The sequence below is a fragment of the Indicator indicator genome, chromosome 24 (genome assembly GCF_027791375.1).
Source record: "Indicator indicator isolate 239-I01 chromosome 24, UM_Iind_1.1, whole genome shotgun sequence".
In the NCBI taxonomy this organism is placed as follows: Eukaryota; Metazoa; Chordata; class Aves; order Piciformes; family Indicatoridae; genus Indicator; species Indicator indicator.
This window is the reverse complement of record NC_072033.1, coordinates 1358132-1375226: the sequence shown is the minus strand read 5'-3', so window position 1 is coordinate 1375226 and position 17095 is coordinate 1358132. Positions and strand designations below refer to the sequence as shown.

Sequence of the window (17095 nt, the reverse complement as noted above, 5' to 3'; positions counted from 1 at the left end):
GATCAGATCCCTCTCAGCCTTCTCCTCTCCAGACTGAACACCCCCAGGGCTCTCAGCCTCTCCTCCCCAGGCAGTGCTCCAGTCCCTGCATCAACCTTGTAGCCCTCCCTTGGACTCTCTCCAGCAGATCCCTGTCCCTTAATGTCAGGTAACATGGGAAAGAGGAGGGGATTCCTTTGCTGCACTTTCTTTGCAGCTTTCCTTCCTTGCAATATCCAGATTAGTACAATGTTTGCCTCTTTCAAGCATGTTCTGCATTCATACTGCAACTAATACACACATTATTCAAATGGATATGGCTTTTTGGGGTGTTTTTATAATAAAATTAGCTTCACTTCCAATTGTCCTCAAAGATGATTAAGAGATTGCAGCATCCAACACACAAGGAGAGGTTTAGCATTGAGGGAAGAACAAGCATCCAGGGAAATCTTATCAATTTGGGGTGCTCAAACTCTTCATGGTGCTGCCCAGCGAAAGGACAACTATGAGACTACCAAATCTGCCCCCAAATTAGGAGGAACAGACACAGAACCAACACATGTCCCAGTTTCCCATTCCCTCTACAGCAGTCAGTGCTGTCCTTCAGGTGTAGTGCACTGCTCAGGCTGTCCCCCATCCCCTCCCCCACAGAGCTGCTCTTTTAGTCCATAAGGGAACTGATCTGGGGTCTTAAAACCTGGGAGGGGAGAGATGCACCACCACAGGTGTGATTAGTGTTCACTGCTGCTACAGCCTCTCACTTCTGCTGCAGCAAGGCTACTTGCAGTAGCAAGACTACCTGGATGTGAGGAACAAGTTCTGCACCAGGAGGGTGGTGGAACACAGGAACAGGTTGCCCAAGGAGGTGGTTGTGGCTCCATCCCTGGAGATATTCACAGTGAGGCTGGACAGGGCTCTGGGCAACCTGATCCAGTGGAGGATGTCCCTGCTGAGTGCAGAGGGTTGGACTGGATGAGCTTTGGAAGTCCCTTCCAACCCAGACCATTCTGTAAGTCTGTATAATTCTGTGATATTTAGTTTCTGCTCCTTCTCCACCACATCACTAGCCAGCAAGTAAAATCATGAAAAGAATCTAATTCTCCCAAAAGACATCTCAGCTGAGTGCCACAATGTACTTCTTGAGGCAATTCAGTGCTCTGACACAGTTTAACAAACACAGCAGAAAGAAAATTCAGCATTTGTAATGACTACTACAAGGTTCCAAAGCATGACAGGAATTTTTGGAGGCATTTTCCATGTATTAAGAAGGCAAAATGCCTCAGAGCTTCAATATACTGAGGTGTAGAGCTGTTGTCAAGCACTACTGCAAAAGAAACAACTGGACAGAGATAGATGAAAAGACAGAATAAGCACAGGCACACTTACAAAGGAAGATACAATTAAAAAAATCAAGTAATGAAAAGAAGCCTCATCCCTGGAGGTTTTTGCAGCCAGGCTGGATGTGGCTGTGAGCAACCTGCTGTAGTGTAAGGTGTCCCTGCCCATGGCAGGGGGGTTGGAACTGATCCTTAAGGTCCCTTCCAACCTTAACAATTCTATGATTCCATGAAAAAAAGCACCAGCAGAAAGGGAACAGCTAAGGAATCTTCCCTTAACCTTCCTTTCAACCTCCAAGTGCTACTCTCACTTCTCCCTTTGGCTGAAAGAAAACAGTGCCAAGCACAAACTGACAAAGGGTTACCCAGGAACAGTCTGCAGCCTGCACAAGCACCTCCTGCAGCTTGCTGCCTCGTCAAGATACAAGTGACACAACATCACTGTGGGCTTTAAATCCTCCTGGCAACCATTAGGAAGGTCTCAGGCAGCAGAAAAACTCTTCCAAGATCTCTTCTTAGGTAAATAACAGCTTTATGGCACTGGCAGGATTAAGTAGCAGAGCTGAAATGTCTGGACAATAACCACAACTCTATCACACACTGAGCTCCTGAGAAGGCATAAAGACAGAAGGAAAAAAAAAAACCACAACATATATATTCCTTTTGGTTTCCAGTACAAAGAAGAGACACTGAAAGTCTGAAGATTTATTCTCACATGATTAGGCAACTATTAAAATCTAATCAAAAAGTAGCTGTTTGTTGTTGGTTTCTCCCAGCAGATGCTGGGAAAATGCCAAAGGTCAGAAGAATTTGAGCTGGACCATGCTGCTGCTGTTAGAAGTCCCCTTCCTCCCAGCTGTGTGCTCTCACCATTTATCACAGCTTAGATGCTTCTCTGATTCCAAAGTAAGGCACTTCAGATCACAAAAATGGCAAACTGATTTTTTCTGGCCAGGCTGAAATGCTGAATCAGCTTATTATGCCATATGAATTCCAAGAGCAGCTGGGAGAGGAATTGCCCAAGGACAGGGCAAGCTAGGAGACAAGACCTTCACCTGCTACAAGCAGACCTGCACTGCAAAGGGCAGCCTGGGGGTACAGCTCCACTGACAACTGGACCCATGTGGGGACTTGTTGCTTCTCTATCACCCTCCCTGCTCCCTCCTGCCTGGCTTCCCCCTCCCTTTTTGCAAGTGATTGCTTCTTGGATGCATTAAAACTACAGGAAACTTTTTATGTTGCCATAGTTCTGCTGCTCAAGCATTTGAAGAATAGAGGCAAAAAAAAAAAAATGCTGTTGGAGGCAGAGATAGGTAACAGTGCAGAGAAGAGCATGGAGGAAGACGAGGAACGGGAGGAGGGAGCAGGAACTTAAGGTCACTGATTTCAGGTGCTGTCAGGCAGGTTGGCACTTGCTGCTTTCAGCTTGAGGGCTGAGAGGACAGGGCTCACCATGCTTGTAAAAACCACACCCTGAGACAGCAGCTCAAAGAGCTAAGTGGATCGGTTTGGTAAGTGGGCACTGCCCTCACACTAAAGGGCTTCACTCCTTCTGCCAAGTCTGTCCCCGGCCACCCTTGTCTTTGTGTTGTGACAGAATCGCACCCAGACACAAACTTTCCTGTCCTAGACTATATGCAAAACGTAGCACTCTGCTGCGAAGACTTTAAAGACCAACAACAAGCAAAAAAAGAAGTGCACAAACGCATGAGAAAGGAGTTGCCGAAATCGAAGAACGGCTCTCCCCACTCCGAAGGGCACACAGACTGTGCCCAAAGCAACAAGGCAAGCAGCAGACGGAATACCTCCCAAGCCCCAATGAGGGGCATTGAGCCTTGCATAATTCTTACGTAACCACAAACTCTGAAGGAACAGCTCGACCTGCTCCTTCACCAGAGACCACTGCCGGAGGAAGGAGACACGGGGAGGCGGAGCAGCCGCAACCCCTCGCAGAACCCCACGGCTTCACAAACACCGGGGACGCGCCCGGCCACACACACCACTCGCTCGCTCCCTCGGTGTCACGCCTCCCCGGGAAGAGGAGGAGAAAACAACCCCGGCCGCCGCCGCCACTCACCACGGCTCGCCCCAGAGCCGCCATGGATCCCCGGCGCCACTTCCGGCGGCCCGGCTACTTCCGGCCGCGGCTGCGCATGCGCGGGGCGGGGGTGCGCGGCGGGAGGTCGCGCGCGGTGCTGCGCCTGGCGGGGCGGGGGGCGTGGCGTGGCGGGGCGGGAAAGGGCGGGAGGCGCCTGGGGCCGCTCCTGGGCGCGGGCAGGAGGCTTGGTTCGGAAGGGGGAAAGCGGCAAAGCTGTGCTTGCCGCCACTGTCAGTCCTCTCCTCGGGAAGGCTCGACCTGTAAAGAGAGTGGTGGCTGTGATTTGCTGCTTGGCAGCCTGTGTCCAGTTCTGGGCCCCTCAGTTCAAGAAAGATGTTGAGATGCTGGAAGGTGTCCAGAGAAGGGCAACAAGGCTGGGGAAGGGGTCTGGAGCACAAGGCTGGGGAGGGGTCTGGAGCACAGCCCTGTGAGGAGAGGCTGAGGGAGCTGGGGGTGTTCAGCCTGGAGAAGAGGAGGCTCAGGGGAGACCTCATTGCTGTCTACAACTCCCTGAAGGGAGGTCATAGCCAGGTGGGGGTTGGGCTCTTCTCCCAGGCAAGCAGCACCAGAACAAGAGGACACAGTCTCAAGCTGTGCCAGGGGGAAGCTTAGGCTTGGTCTTATAAGTTCTTCCCAGAAAGAGAGATTGGCCATTGGGATGTGCTGCCCAGGGAGGGGGCATCCCTGGAGGTGTTTAAGCAAAGCCTGGCTGAGGCACTCAGTGCTATGGTCTGGTTGATTAGTTAGGGTTGGGTGGTTGGTTGGACTTGCTGATCTCTGAGGTCTCTTCCACCTGGTTGATTCTGTGCCAGCTGTGTGAAAGCAGCTGTGGTTTGCTCTGGGTGAGTTAGATGTGGCCTCCCTGGCTGCCCCAAGCAGCAGATCTGTGCACAGGGGTTGCATGGTGCCAGCACCAGGAAAGCCTGGCAGAGCCCCACGTGCCAGTGCCCCCCATAGGCTGTAGAGCCAGCACCTTGCTGCCAGGAGGGTCCCACCTGTCCCTGCTGTGTTTCCTACTCCTTGCTTCAGCTGCCACCAGCTTTGATGAGACCACAGAGCGAACCTGAGCAGCAGCCCAAAGGAGCAAAATGACCTGGCTCTTTTTTGCCAACTTTAATCTGGATCCCATCCACATCACCTCACAAATGTTAGTCCTGGTACAGGGGAGGCTGGTGCAGATGTGAGCAAGAACAGCTGGGGAAGAGAGAGGGAGGCTGCTCTTTTCAGCAGCAGGGCTGGCCTAAAGGACTGGGGAACTATAATGTTCTACTCCTCTCTTCCAGCATATTTACTGGGATGTCAGCTTCTCAAGGGGGCAATAGCAGCTGCTTTAATGGCCCTGAAATTCCACAGTAGTCTTTAGAAACCTTTCATATGTTCTTAAGTGTCAGGCCTCAGGAGGCCAATGGAATCACTGCTTGAACTTCCTTTCCACAGGCAGATCCCTGTGTCTGCTGCTGGTCTTTTCCAAGATGTTCTGACTTGCTGCAGGTATCTGCTGAAACAGGTTTGAGTGTATCTGACAAGTTTAGTGAATGAGTTCTTTGGACACGAGGCTGGATGCTGAACAGCACAGGGAACTGCAGAGCTCTGTCAGGGAACTGCTTGAGAGAGCCCAACACAGAGCCACAAAGATGCTGCAGGCAGTGGAACATCTTCCTCATGAGGAGAGCCTGAGGGAGCTGAGGGCTCTGTAGCTTGGAGAGGAGGAGCCTGAGGGTGACCTCATTGCTGGTGATAAAGATGTGCAGGGGGAGTGCCCAGAGGCTGGAGCCAGGCTCTGCTGGGGGATGCCCAAGGACAGCACAAGGGGCAGTGGTGGAAGCTGAGGCAGAGGAAGTTCCATGGAAACAGGAGGAAGAATTATTTCCCTGTGAGGGTGACAGAGCCCTGGAACAGGCTGCCCAGGGGGGTTGTGGAGTCTCCCTCTCTGGAGATATTCAAGACCTGCCTGGCTGTGTTCCTGTATGACTTGCTCCTGGGTGACCCTGCTCTGGCAGGGGGGTTGGACTGGATGAGATCTGGAGGTCCCTCCCAGCCCCTGGCACTCTGTGACTCATTTTGTGGTCCTGTGGAGGGGTAGTTTTAGGGAGGAAGGTTAAAGGTAGCTCTGCTGCCTTCTGTTTGCTTGGCTGTCCTCTCTGCATTAGACTCAGAGCAAGATGGAATACTGTTGTTAACAGCAGGTTTTTGTGTGAGAAGGTGATGGAGGAGAATGATTACACCTTCCTGGAGCATCCTCTTTGCCATTAATCTGTTAGTCTTTAAATCACAATCTCAACAACCTCTACAGCAGGTCCAGAGAGGTGACAGAGATGATCAGAGGGCTGGAGAACCTCTGTTGAGGAGATAGGCTGGAGAAGAGAAGGCTCCAGGCAGACCTTATTGCTGCATTTCAATACCTGAAGGTGACCTACAGGAAGGCTGGGGAGGGACTGTTCAGATGAGCTTGGAGTGGCAGGACAAGGGGCAGTGGTTTGAAACTGGAGCAGGGGAGATTTAGGTTGGACATCAGGAGGATGTGAGTGGTAAAACATTGGAACAGCTTGCCCAGGTATGTGGTTGAGGCCCCATCTCTGTAGACATTCAAGATCAGCCTTGATATGCCCCTGAGCAGCCTGATCTAGTTGGGGGTGTCCCTCCTGACCACAGTGGAGTTGGACAAGATGACCTTTGAGGGTCCCTTCCAACACAATGCAGTCTGTGAATTTGTGACATCTCATGCTCATATCTCTCCATGGTCATGCTCAGGATCTCTCCATGTTGCCTGGGAGGAGCAGAACTGGGACACTCCACATACCAAGAGGGAAAATAGTCCCTCTGGGTATTCCTGGACACTCTGGAGATCCTGACAAAGAGAGACTCAACTGTAAAACTCACTTCAGGCCCAGAAGGTCTTCTTAGCTCTGACTCAGTGCCAATACTGCCAGACTGCCAGCTGGACCCTGCAGGTGTTGAAGACTCTTTGCAGTGCCCTTTCTGGTGCTGTAGGTTCTGCAAAGATCTGTACCTGCCAGCAGAGCCAGTGCAGGGCTGGCACTGTGTCCTAATGCACCCTTGTAGGACTTGAAGTGTAGCTCAGTGAAACAGGCCCTAGGAGCTCTGCTGTGTGTGGATTGGCTTCTTCCAGAGCTTGCCTGGACATCTCTGCACTGCTCTCAGAACTCTGAGTTCCAGAAATGCACTCAGAGGCCATTGGACTGCAGGAAGCAAACTCAGAGCCCTCTGGATTCCTTGCTCTGGCTGTGCTGAAGGGAAGTGACATTGCTAAGGCTGCCACTTTGCTCTGCTCTGGTGAGACCTCAGCTGGAGCACTGCGTCCAGGCCTGGAGCCCTCAACACAAGAAAGATGTGGACCTGATGGAGAGGGTCCAAAGGAGGGCCACAAAAGTGAATAGGAGGTTGGAGCAGCTGTGCTGTGAGGAGAGGATGAAGGAGCTGGGGGTGTTCACCTGGAGAAGAGAAGGCCTCATGGATACATTAGAGATGCCTTGCAGTATCTGAAGGGGATACAAGAAAGCTGCAGAGAAACTGATTGCAAAGGCCTGCAGGGACAGGACGAGGAGCAATGGCTTCAAACTACAACAGAACAGATTTAAGATTGGATGTGATGATCAAGCTCTGCACCAGGAGGGTGGTGGAACACTGCAACAGGTTGCCCAGGGAGGTGGTTGAGGCTCCATCCCTGGAGATCTTCAGGGTGATGCTGGACAGGGCTCTGGGCAACCTGATCCAGGGGAGGATGTCCCTGCTGAGTGCAGGGGGTTGGACTGGATGAGCTTTGGAGGTCCCTTCCAACCCAAACCATTTTGTGATTCTATGGTTCTGTGACTGATACTTTGGAAGGAGTTTGTCATAGTTCTCTTTCACAACATTCCTCTCCTTTGCATGCAAAGTGGACACTTTGAGACCCTTGGGATGATGTTCCAAGCTGAAAAATGATTTTTAGTGGAAGTTAATTATATTTTTAGCAACATAAGGATGCCTGGTCCTCTCCATAAGCCTGACCACTTGCTTTAGGCTTTCAGTGGGCATCCATTTGCTACTGCTGTTTCCCAGGGTAAAGGCTACTCCAAAATACAAAAGTAAGATCATTTTTCAGTAAAAATTAGAGTCCTTACTATGCATTAAGGACCCTGAAATATTTGGTAGGTATGGAGATCAATTCCCTGATGTGGAACTCCTTGGCTGGGGGTGCAAAGTGGATCTCCAGGAGGAGAAGCAGAAGTGAAGCAGAACAGGCTCCTCAGTGCTGCACACTGAGTATGGTGAAACATAGCAAGCCAAACCTGAGCTCCAGGGCTGCACTGAACAGTAGCTCACTTCTAGTAGCCTCCTTATACAGGAGGAAGTAGAAACAGGACCTGGTTACTTTTCCTGAGTTTCTATAACCCAGTGGCTGCTGCTGCTGTTAACTATGATAACTCCTCTGTTTGCTCATTTGAGCTTCACTGTTGGCTGGGACGAGCCCAGGACCTTTCCCTCCCCACCTGTCATAATTGGAGTGTGCTTTGGCACCCTGCAGAGCCTCAATCGCTGGAGCAGACCCTTCAGGAACAAGTCATGGCAGCAGTTAAGCCACCTCTGCTCCAGGAGCTTTTCTTCCCATCTGTCTGCTTTCTGAAGAAGAAAGTGTTTGCTGGTCAGGAAGGTTTTCCACTTGTGGCTCCTTCAGCTTTCCATTACCTCTGAGAGGTTATATGGGGTGCAGTGCTGTACACTGTGCTGCACTTATATGCAGAGGTGTTCAGACTTAATTTATTCCCTTCTCCTGGATAAAGATTATTGCAGCTGTGTGTTTTGGAAAAGTATCAATGAAGGGAGTTCAGCTCACACAACACACTTTCAATAGGGTACTGTGCTCTAGATTTCCAGGTTCTGTTTTAATTACACTTGCATATTACCTTGGAGGAAGCTGAGATCTGGAAAATGTTTTCTCATATACCATGCCTTAAACCTTCCTGACCTTCTGCTTTATACCAAGTACATTTATGTTTGTGATGAAAACCATCTAATATGGGGCAAGGTTTGGCTCTCCAGGATAATCTATCAGGGGCAGGCTGTCAGGCCCTCCCAGCACAGCCTGAGCAGTTTTCACTGAGAAATGTCCCCATCAGCCCTCACCTCACCACCTCCCAGCAGCCAGTCCCTCTTCCCTCCCTTCACGTGGCTCCCTCCAAGAGCCATGTGCTGTGAGCAGGGCAGAACTGTGGCCCTCTCCTGGGGTAAAAAAAGCTCCTGCTGCTCTGAGGAATCCTGCAGGGACTGAGCAACAGCTTGGGGCTGGAGAAGGGAAGGCTGAGAGGAGATCTGATCAATGGTGACAAATACCTGCAGGGTGGTGTCAAACAGAAGGGGCCAGGCTCTGTTCAGTGGTGTCCTGGGACAGGACAAGGGGCAAGGGACACAAACTGGAACCCAGGAGGTTCCACCTCAACATGAGGAGAAACTTCTTTGGTGTGAGGGTGCTGGAGGCCTGGAGAGGTTGTGGAGTCTACTTCTCCGTAGGCTTTCGAGCCTCACCTGGCTGTGTTCCTGTGTGAGCTGCCCTGGGTGATGCTGCTCTGGCAGGGGGCTTGGTCTCAGCGATCTCCAGAGGTCCCTTCCAGCCCTTCCCACTCTATGATTCTCTGGCTCATGCAGTGTCAAGGTATTGCTCATACCCTGAAAAGCCAAACAGGTGGCCCAGCCTCGTTTAGAAGGGCTGTGTCCAGCAGTGCACTCCCACAGCTCCTCAGAGGCTGGTGAGCAGGACCAGCACAGCAGCCTTCAGTGTGCCTCATGCCCAGCCCTGCTGGGCCAGGGAATGAGCACTGCTATTGAGCTGCAGTATTGTCTGCACTGGAAACCACTGGAAAAAACCAGCCCAGGATGAAAACCTCCTCAAGACATCTGGCACTGTGCAGGGAGAGCAGGGCACCAGGGAGGGCTTTTGCATGCCATGTAACTGGCCACAAATGAGCAGTAACAGGCAGGTTGTAGAGGTGCAAACCTTCAGTGATCAGAAAGCTCAGGGCTGATAGCAGAGCAAAACCTGTATCGATCAGGCACCTGCTCCAGAGCAGCATTCAAGTAACCTCTAGAACCATGCCAGAGAGAGCACATCTGGATCTTCACCTCCTTGGGATAGCTGAGGAATGTCTTGAGAGAAGGTTTCAGTGACTATCTATGAGCAGCAGGGGGGCTGCCTGTCTTCTGCCAGGCACTTGAAGTCCAGCACTTCAACGTTCAAGATCTACAGATTGCTGTAAGCACTTTTCTTCTGCTACTTATTACAGAATCACAGACTGGTAGGGGTTGGAAGGGACCCCTGGAGATCACGGAGTCCAACCCCCCTGCCAAGGCAGGGTCACCCAGAACAGATCACACAGGAACACATCCAGGCAGGCTGTGAATGTCTCCAGAGATGGAGACTCCACTTCTCTGAGCAGCCTGCTTCAGGGCTCCAGCACCCTTAAATTAAAGGAGTTGCTCCTAATCTTTAGATGGAACTTCTGATGAATTTGTGCCAGTTCCCCCTTGTCCTGTCACTGGGCACCACAGAACAAAGCCTGGTCCCACCCTCCTGACACCCACCCTGTATTGTATTGATCAGCAGTGATGAGATCCCCCTCAGGTTGCTCTTCTCCAGACTAAAAAGCCCCAATTCTCTCAGTCTTTCATCAAAAGACATGTTCCAGTCCCCTACTTACAGTCCTCTATGATAAGTCCCTTACTTCTTGAAGAGCTCACTCCTTCTGGAGGCACAGGAAGGTGGTGAACCCTCCAGCCTGGGACAAAGGTGTCTGCTCCTGAGGCTAGCATTGACAGGGCTGTGAGGCTGCACCTTTAACCTGTCTCAATACCTCACCTTAAAAAGCCAAGTGACTTTGGTTCTTTGATTTCAGAACAAGGAAGAAGTTCTATAAATCTATAACTCAGCTGTACCCAAGGATTTTCAGCTTATGAAATGGAAAATTTCCCATTAAGAAGTGGTGGTTATGGAAAAGCAGTGCTGGTCCTAACAGAAGGCTGAGCTTGGACTCCTCATGTGTTGCTGGAGCTGAGAGGGAGAGCTGAACCCTGGCCCAGAAGGCCAAGGGCAGCCTGAGCTGCATCAAAAGCAGCATGGCCAGAGATGGAGAGAGGGGATCCTGCTCCTCTGCTCTGCTTTGGGGAGAATTCACCTGCAGGGCTGTGTCCTGCTCTGGAGTGCTCCGCACAGGAAGGACATGGAGAGGAAACTTAGAGCTGACTGTGGTTAGCTTGTAAACATTTTTAGTCTTGGAATCAATCCTGGATCTATCTTTGCAAGATCTATGTTTCACAAGAAATATCTGGAGGTGCTGGAAGGTGTCCAGAGAAGGGCCATGAGGAGGAGCAGAGGGCTGGAGCTGCTCTGCTCTGGAGACAGCCTGAGAGAGTTGGGGTTGTGCAGGCTGGAGAGGAGAAGGCTCAAAGGCCTGCTCTTATTGTGGCCTTCCAGGATCTGAAGGGGGCTCCAAGAAAGCTGGGGAGGGACTTTTGAGGGTGCCAGGGAGTGATAGGACTCGGGGGATGGAGCAAAACTGGAAGTGGGGAGATTGAGATTGGATGTTAGGAAGAAGTTGTTCCCCATGAGGGTGGTGAGAGACTGGCAGAGGTTGCCCAGGGAGGTGGTGGAAGCCTCATCCCTGGAGGTTTTTGCAGCCAGGCTGGATGTGGCTGTGAGCAACCTGCTGTGGTGTGAGGTGTCCCTGCCCATGGCAGGGGGTTGGAACTGGCTGAGCCTTGAGGTCCCTTCCAACCCTGACAATTCTATTTGTATGATTCTAAATGCACAATACTCAGCTATTACAGAGCATCATTAATTCCGAGGGATTCTTAAAATAGGTTCACATTAAACAAAACAAAATAATAAAAATAAACAAACAGAACCCACCAAAAATCAAACAAACCCCCAACAAAGTGGTAAGAAAAGAGAGACCACAGCAGCATTCCAGCTGCTCTAAGAGGATGGTGGCCAAAGCCCTGCTAAGTCCTACTCAATGGATTAAGCCAGGAGGTCTATCCTGCAGGTTCTGAGAACTGAATGGTTGTGGCCAGTCAGAGAATGGATCTGCAGCAGCAGATCTCTGAAAAAAGAAAATAAGAACAGGACAAATGTGCAGTGAGATGTGCCTGGCCTGGCTTCTCAACTTCCAGTTGCCAGCAGCTTGCAAAGTCCTACAGCCTCTTGCTCAGTAGTGTTCTATGGAATTTTCTTCCATGAACTTATTCATTTTTTGGACTTTGAGCATCCCCAACAGGGTGTGAGCAGGAGTGAGCATCCCCAGCAGGGTGTGAGCAGCAGTGAGCATCCCCAGCAGGGTGTGAGCAGGAGTGAGCATCCCCAACAGGGTGTGAGCAGCAGTGAGCATCCCCAGCAGGCAGTGAGCAGGAGTGAGCATCCCCAACAGGGTGTGAGCAGCAGTGAGCATCCCCAACAGGGTGTGAGCAGGAGTGAGCATCCCCAGCAGGGTGTGAGCAGGAGTTCTGCAGCTGGGCCATCCCACAGCAATCAGCCTCCCCCTGCTTCTTCCAAACCTGTCCTGAAGTGCTTCAATTTTGTGCCTTGTGGTTCCTGACTGGGAGAAAATTTGCTCCCAGTTTGCATTCTTAGCCCTCATCACCTTTCCTTCCTGCCCCAGTCACCTCTCACTGCAGGGCTATCTAATTACTCCTCTCACAGAAGCTGCTTCATGCTTCCAGGTGTTCTTACTGCCCTTCTCCAGCTCTGCTGTCTCACAAAGTGCTCAGGAGCTGGGAATCCCTGGAGTGCCTGCACGTTGCTTTCTCGTTTGTTCTCTCTTTCACTGTCAGTTATTCCTAAAAGCTGTATTTGCTGCCCTGAGTGCTGTCAGAACTGAGCTGACAACCCAGGAACTCCAAGGGAACATTTTCTAACCTAGGGTAAGCAGAGCTCATCAGACTAAATGACCTGAATTGCTCTGCTTTCCCTTTTCACCCCTGAATTATGCTGCCATGTTTCAATCACACTAGGAGATTCAGTCAGTACATGCAGTCCCATATCTTGCTTCTAATTGCCAGCTCAGCACAGTACTGAATTAAATTCCTTTTCCCCTTAGTCTTCCAATTCTCTGGAATTCCAATATTCATTAAAACTCAGTAAGCTCACTGGGGCAGGTTACAGGCTGTAGAGCTCTGGCAATGCCAGCACATGCTCCTCATCATTTTCCTGTTTTACTGGCATGGGAATAGTTCATTAGTGTGGCAAGAAGTGAGTTCTTTCTTATGGTTCTTTTCTCTTACTAAAACCATTGTCATATTTTGGGAGACAGAACTCCACTCTCTTTATGTTTGGAGAAAAACAGGAGCTCATTTTGCTTAGAACTCCAAAGAATCCATTTGGTTTATAACCAGGACAGGCTGCAGAGTTGAGCCCAAGACAACCTCAGGGTGTTCACCAAGGCCAAGTGCAAGGTCCTGCACCTGGACTGGGGCAATCCCAAGCACAAGGCCAGGCTGGGCAAAGAGTGGCTGGAGAGCAGTGCTGAGGAGAAGGCCTTGGGAATGTCAATTGGTGACAAACTCTCCAGGAGCCAGCAATGGTCACTGGCAGCCCAGCAGGCACCTGCCCTGATGGGGACAGGTTGAGAGAGTTTGGGTTGTTTAGCCTGGAGAAGAGAAGGCTCCAGGGAGAGCCCAGAGCAGCCTTCCAGTACCTGAAGGGCTCCAGGAGAGCTGGGGAGGGACTTGTGAGAAGGGCTGGGAGTGGCAGGATGAGGGAGAATGGCTTTGAGCTGGGAGAGGGGAGATTGAGAGTGGAGAGGAGGAAGAGATTGTTGAGTGAGGGTGGGGAGAGACTGGCACAGGTTGCCCAGGGAGGCTGTGGCTGTGCCCTCCCTGGAGGTGTTCAGGGCCAGGCTGGATGAGGCCTTGAGCAAGCTGTGCTGGTGGGAGGTGTCCCTGCCCATGGCAGGGGTTGGAGCTGGATGAGCTTTGAGGTCCCTTCCAACCCAACCCATTCTAGGATTCTGTGACATATTATTTACACATTATTTCATAGGAAAATAAAGTCATCAACAAATATACCCCAGTTTTGTAGCATTTCTGCAGACACCTGAGATCCACCTTCCATCACCAACACCCCCCAAAGGAGTTTAAACTCCAGTATAGATGCTATGGAGTAAACATTGGCAGGCTGTAGGCTCAGCCTTCACCAAGCCTGGGCACCAGGCTGCGTTTCAGGGATCTTAAAGGCACTGTGACTTGGATCATCACTGGTGGCAGTGACACCTTCCTGCACATGCATTCATGTGCTGGCGTAGCCATTTGGGTGCATGCCCAGAGCCTCACATTCAGCTATGCTGCTGCCAATTGCTCAAGTCCTTCTTCCCCTCCTTCCTCACCCTCAAGCGTTCTTGTGTGTAGGACTCATGCAGCAGCTGTGTGCCTAAGATATCAGGGCTGCTGTAATACAGAGTCACAGAAACATTCATGCTGGAGAGGACCCCTGGGATCACCAAGTGCAACCCCTGACCCTCCTCTGCAAGGGTCACTCCTAAACCACATCCTCAAGCACCACAACCAAACCACCTTGAAACACCTCCAGGCTTGGGGACTCCACCACCTCCCTGGGCAGCCTGTGCCAGTGTCTGACCACTCTTGCTGTGACTTTTCCTGCTCTCCAGCCTAAACCTCCCCTGCTGCAGCTTGAGCCCATTCCCTCTTGCTCTATCACTAATGACCTGGGAGAAGAGACCAGCACCAACCTCTCCACAACCTCCTTTCAGGGAGCTGTAGAGTGATGAAGTCTCCCCTCAGCCTCCTCTTCATACTAACCATCCCCAGCTCCTTCAGTTGCTCTTCATCAGATTTCTTCTCCAGGCTCTTCACAGCTTCCTTGCCCTCCTCTGCCCTGGCTCCAGCACCTCCACATCTCTCTTGGATTGAGGTTGTGCCCAAACTGGACACAACACTCAAGGTGTGGCCTGCCCAGAGCTGAGTCCCAGGGGACAATCCCCTCCCTGCTCCTGCTGGACACAGCATTGCTGATCCCAGCCAGGATGCCTTTGGCTCTCTTGGCCACCTGGGCACTGCTGGCTCCTCTTCAGCTGCTTGTCCATCAGCACCCCCAGCTCCCTTTGTGCCAGGCAGTTTCTAGCCACAGTGCCCCAAGCCTGCAGCATTGCTTGGGGTTGTTGTGCCCCAAGTGCAGGACCTGGCACTTGGCCTGGTTGAAGCTCCTCCTGTAAATGTTGGCCATGGATCCAATCTATCCAAGTGCCTCTGTAGAGCCTCCTTACCCTGGTGCAGATCTCTCCACCTAACCTGGTGCCATCTGTGAACTCACTGCTGCCACACTCTGTGTCCTTATCAAGGTCATCAAAAAAGATGTTAAACAGAAGTGGTTTCAACACTGAGCCCTGAGGAACAGCATAGCAGCAAAAGGAATCAGCTGGATGTGGAAGCTTCTAGGACAAGTCCTTCCTTTGTGTGATCTATATCAGAAATCGAGGTCAGATCACTCTCCTAGTTCTGCTGGGACAGAATCCCAGGCTAGCCATGGGCTGCAGGCTATGAGCACAGAATCACAGAATTGTTTGGGTTGGCAAAGCCCTCTCCGATCACCCAGTCCAACATCAACCCAACACCACCATGGCCACCAAACCATGGCCCCAAGTGCCATGGCCCCAAGTTTCTTGATCACCTCCAGGGATGGGGACTCCACCACCTCCCTGGGCAGCCTGTGCCAATCCCTGACCACTCTTGCAGCAGAGAAATTGTTCCTCATAGAATCATAGAATCAAGAAGGCTGGAAGAGAGCTCAAAGATCATCGAGTCCAACCTGTCACCCAGCACCTCATGACTATCTAAACCATGGCACCAAGGCCATGTCCAATCCCCTCTTGAACACCTCCAGGGATGGTGACTCCACCACCTCCCTGGGCAGCACATTCCAATGGCCAACCACTCTCTCTGTGAAGAACTTTCTCCTCACCTCCAGCCTAAACCTCCCCTGGCACAGTTTCAGGCCATTTCCTCTTCTTCTATCACCTGATACTAGGGAGAAGAGACCAACTCCACCTCACTCAGTTGTAGAGAGCAATGAGGTCTCCCCTCAGCCTCCTCTTCTCCAGATTAAACACCCACAGGTCCCTCAACTGCTTCTCCCCAGCCCTCTTCTCCAGATCCTTCCCCAGCTTTGTTGCTGGCCAGTTCCTCTCCTTCTATCACCTGATGCTGGGGAGAAAAGCCCAACCCCAGCTCACTGCAGTCTCCTTTCATGGAGCTGCAGCCTTCAGCCCTTGCTTCATCCCTCAGCCCTTGCTTCAGCCCTCAGCCCTTGCTGCAGCTCTCAGCCCTTGCTGCAGCCCTCAGCCCTTGCTGCCCCACTGCTGTGGGCCTGTCAAGCTGCCTTCTCCTAGCATCTGCTTTCCCTAAGTCTTTTCTCCTGAGCCACATTCCCTCAAGTGTTTCCTTAGAGCACCTCCTCCTGCTGCCCAGGCCTCTCCCCACACCACCATTATGAGCCTTCTCTCCTCTCTAGCTGGGTTCCTGTAATCTGATCACTCACCCTATGAGTTAATGACTTCTTTGCCCTCTAAACTTTATGAGTCTTGCTGCACCTTTGCAGCAAAGAAAGCTCCTGTCGAGATACACAGCCCCTGCTGTAAGCCCATGGAGGACCCAAGTTGTGTTTCTCTTTCAACAGCTCTGGAGAAATGGGAATGTTTTGAAGCCATTTGCACAAAGCAGACCCAGAGTGTCTGGGTTTAGCAGTAAAGGCTTCTCTCTGACTGTGTGTCATGATGAATGGCCTCTTGTGAAAAACAGGCAGGCCCTGCAGATGAAGAAGCAAACCTCTCATCTCACTTGTCTCCAGCTCACAGCTGGTTATTTAAGCTGGTTCTGTCTTGAAGGGGACCTGCAAGAATGCTGGGAAGGGACTTTTACAAGGGCTGGGAGTGCCAGGATGAGGGAGAATGGCTTTGAGCTGGGAGAGGGGAGATTGAGAGTGGAGAGGAGGAAGAAATTCTTGAGATTGATGGTGGGGAGAGACTGGCACAGGTTGCCCAGGGAGGCTGTGGCTGTGCCCTCCCTAGATGTGTTCAGGGCCAGGCTGGATGAGGCCTTGAGCAAGCTGTGCTGGTGGGAGGTGTCCCTGCCCATGGCAGGTGGTTGGAGCTGGATGAGCTTTGAGGTCCCTTCCAACCCAACCCATTCCATGAGTCTCTGATTAATGGCATTTCTCTGGAAGTACAATGGGCAGAGTCTGCTCAGCCTGGATGCCTGGATGGCAAAGCTTGGCACAAGGCATTAGAGCAAAGAGACTTAGTGGAAAACCAGTGCAAAGAGCACTTTCTGTCCCTTAGCAGAGGCTCAGCCAATTACTCCCTGTTGTTATTAACAGAGCCACTTTTTTTCTTGATAGCTGTGCCGTGCAAAGTGCCCTAGGGGAGAACTGAATGCATTGGAATGACTTCAGGAGCCAAACCATTGCAGAAAGATGAATCCAGTTCTGAAACACCCCCAGTGATGCTTCCCACGCTGGCACTCAGCACAGCCAGTCCCCAGTGCCCACAGCCCAGTGCCCAGCATCCCTCCACTCCCACCAAAATGCACCCCAAAGCTGCCCCAACTCCACCCACCCTCCATGAACAGCACCCAGCACCTCCCAACACCAGGGGCCACATCCGGTGTGGGACTTTTTCCTTTC

At 51.6% G+C, this 17095-nt stretch overlaps 1 protein-coding gene across 1 annotated transcript in view; it reads right to left on the bottom strand.

Moving 5' to 3' along the window:
* LOC128975200 (ubiquinol-cytochrome-c reductase complex assembly factor 1) overlaps positions 1–3421 on the bottom strand; it is a 59090-nt gene extending 55669 nt beyond the window's left edge. The window contains exon 1 of the mRNA XM_054392008.1: positions 3394–3421. Within this exon, the coding sequence (XP_054247983.1) occupies positions 3394–3417 (24 nt within the window). The 5' untranslated portion in view covers positions 3418–3421. The remainder of the gene's footprint in view (positions 1–3393) is intronic.
* Positions 3422–17095: the final 13674 nt, after the last annotated feature.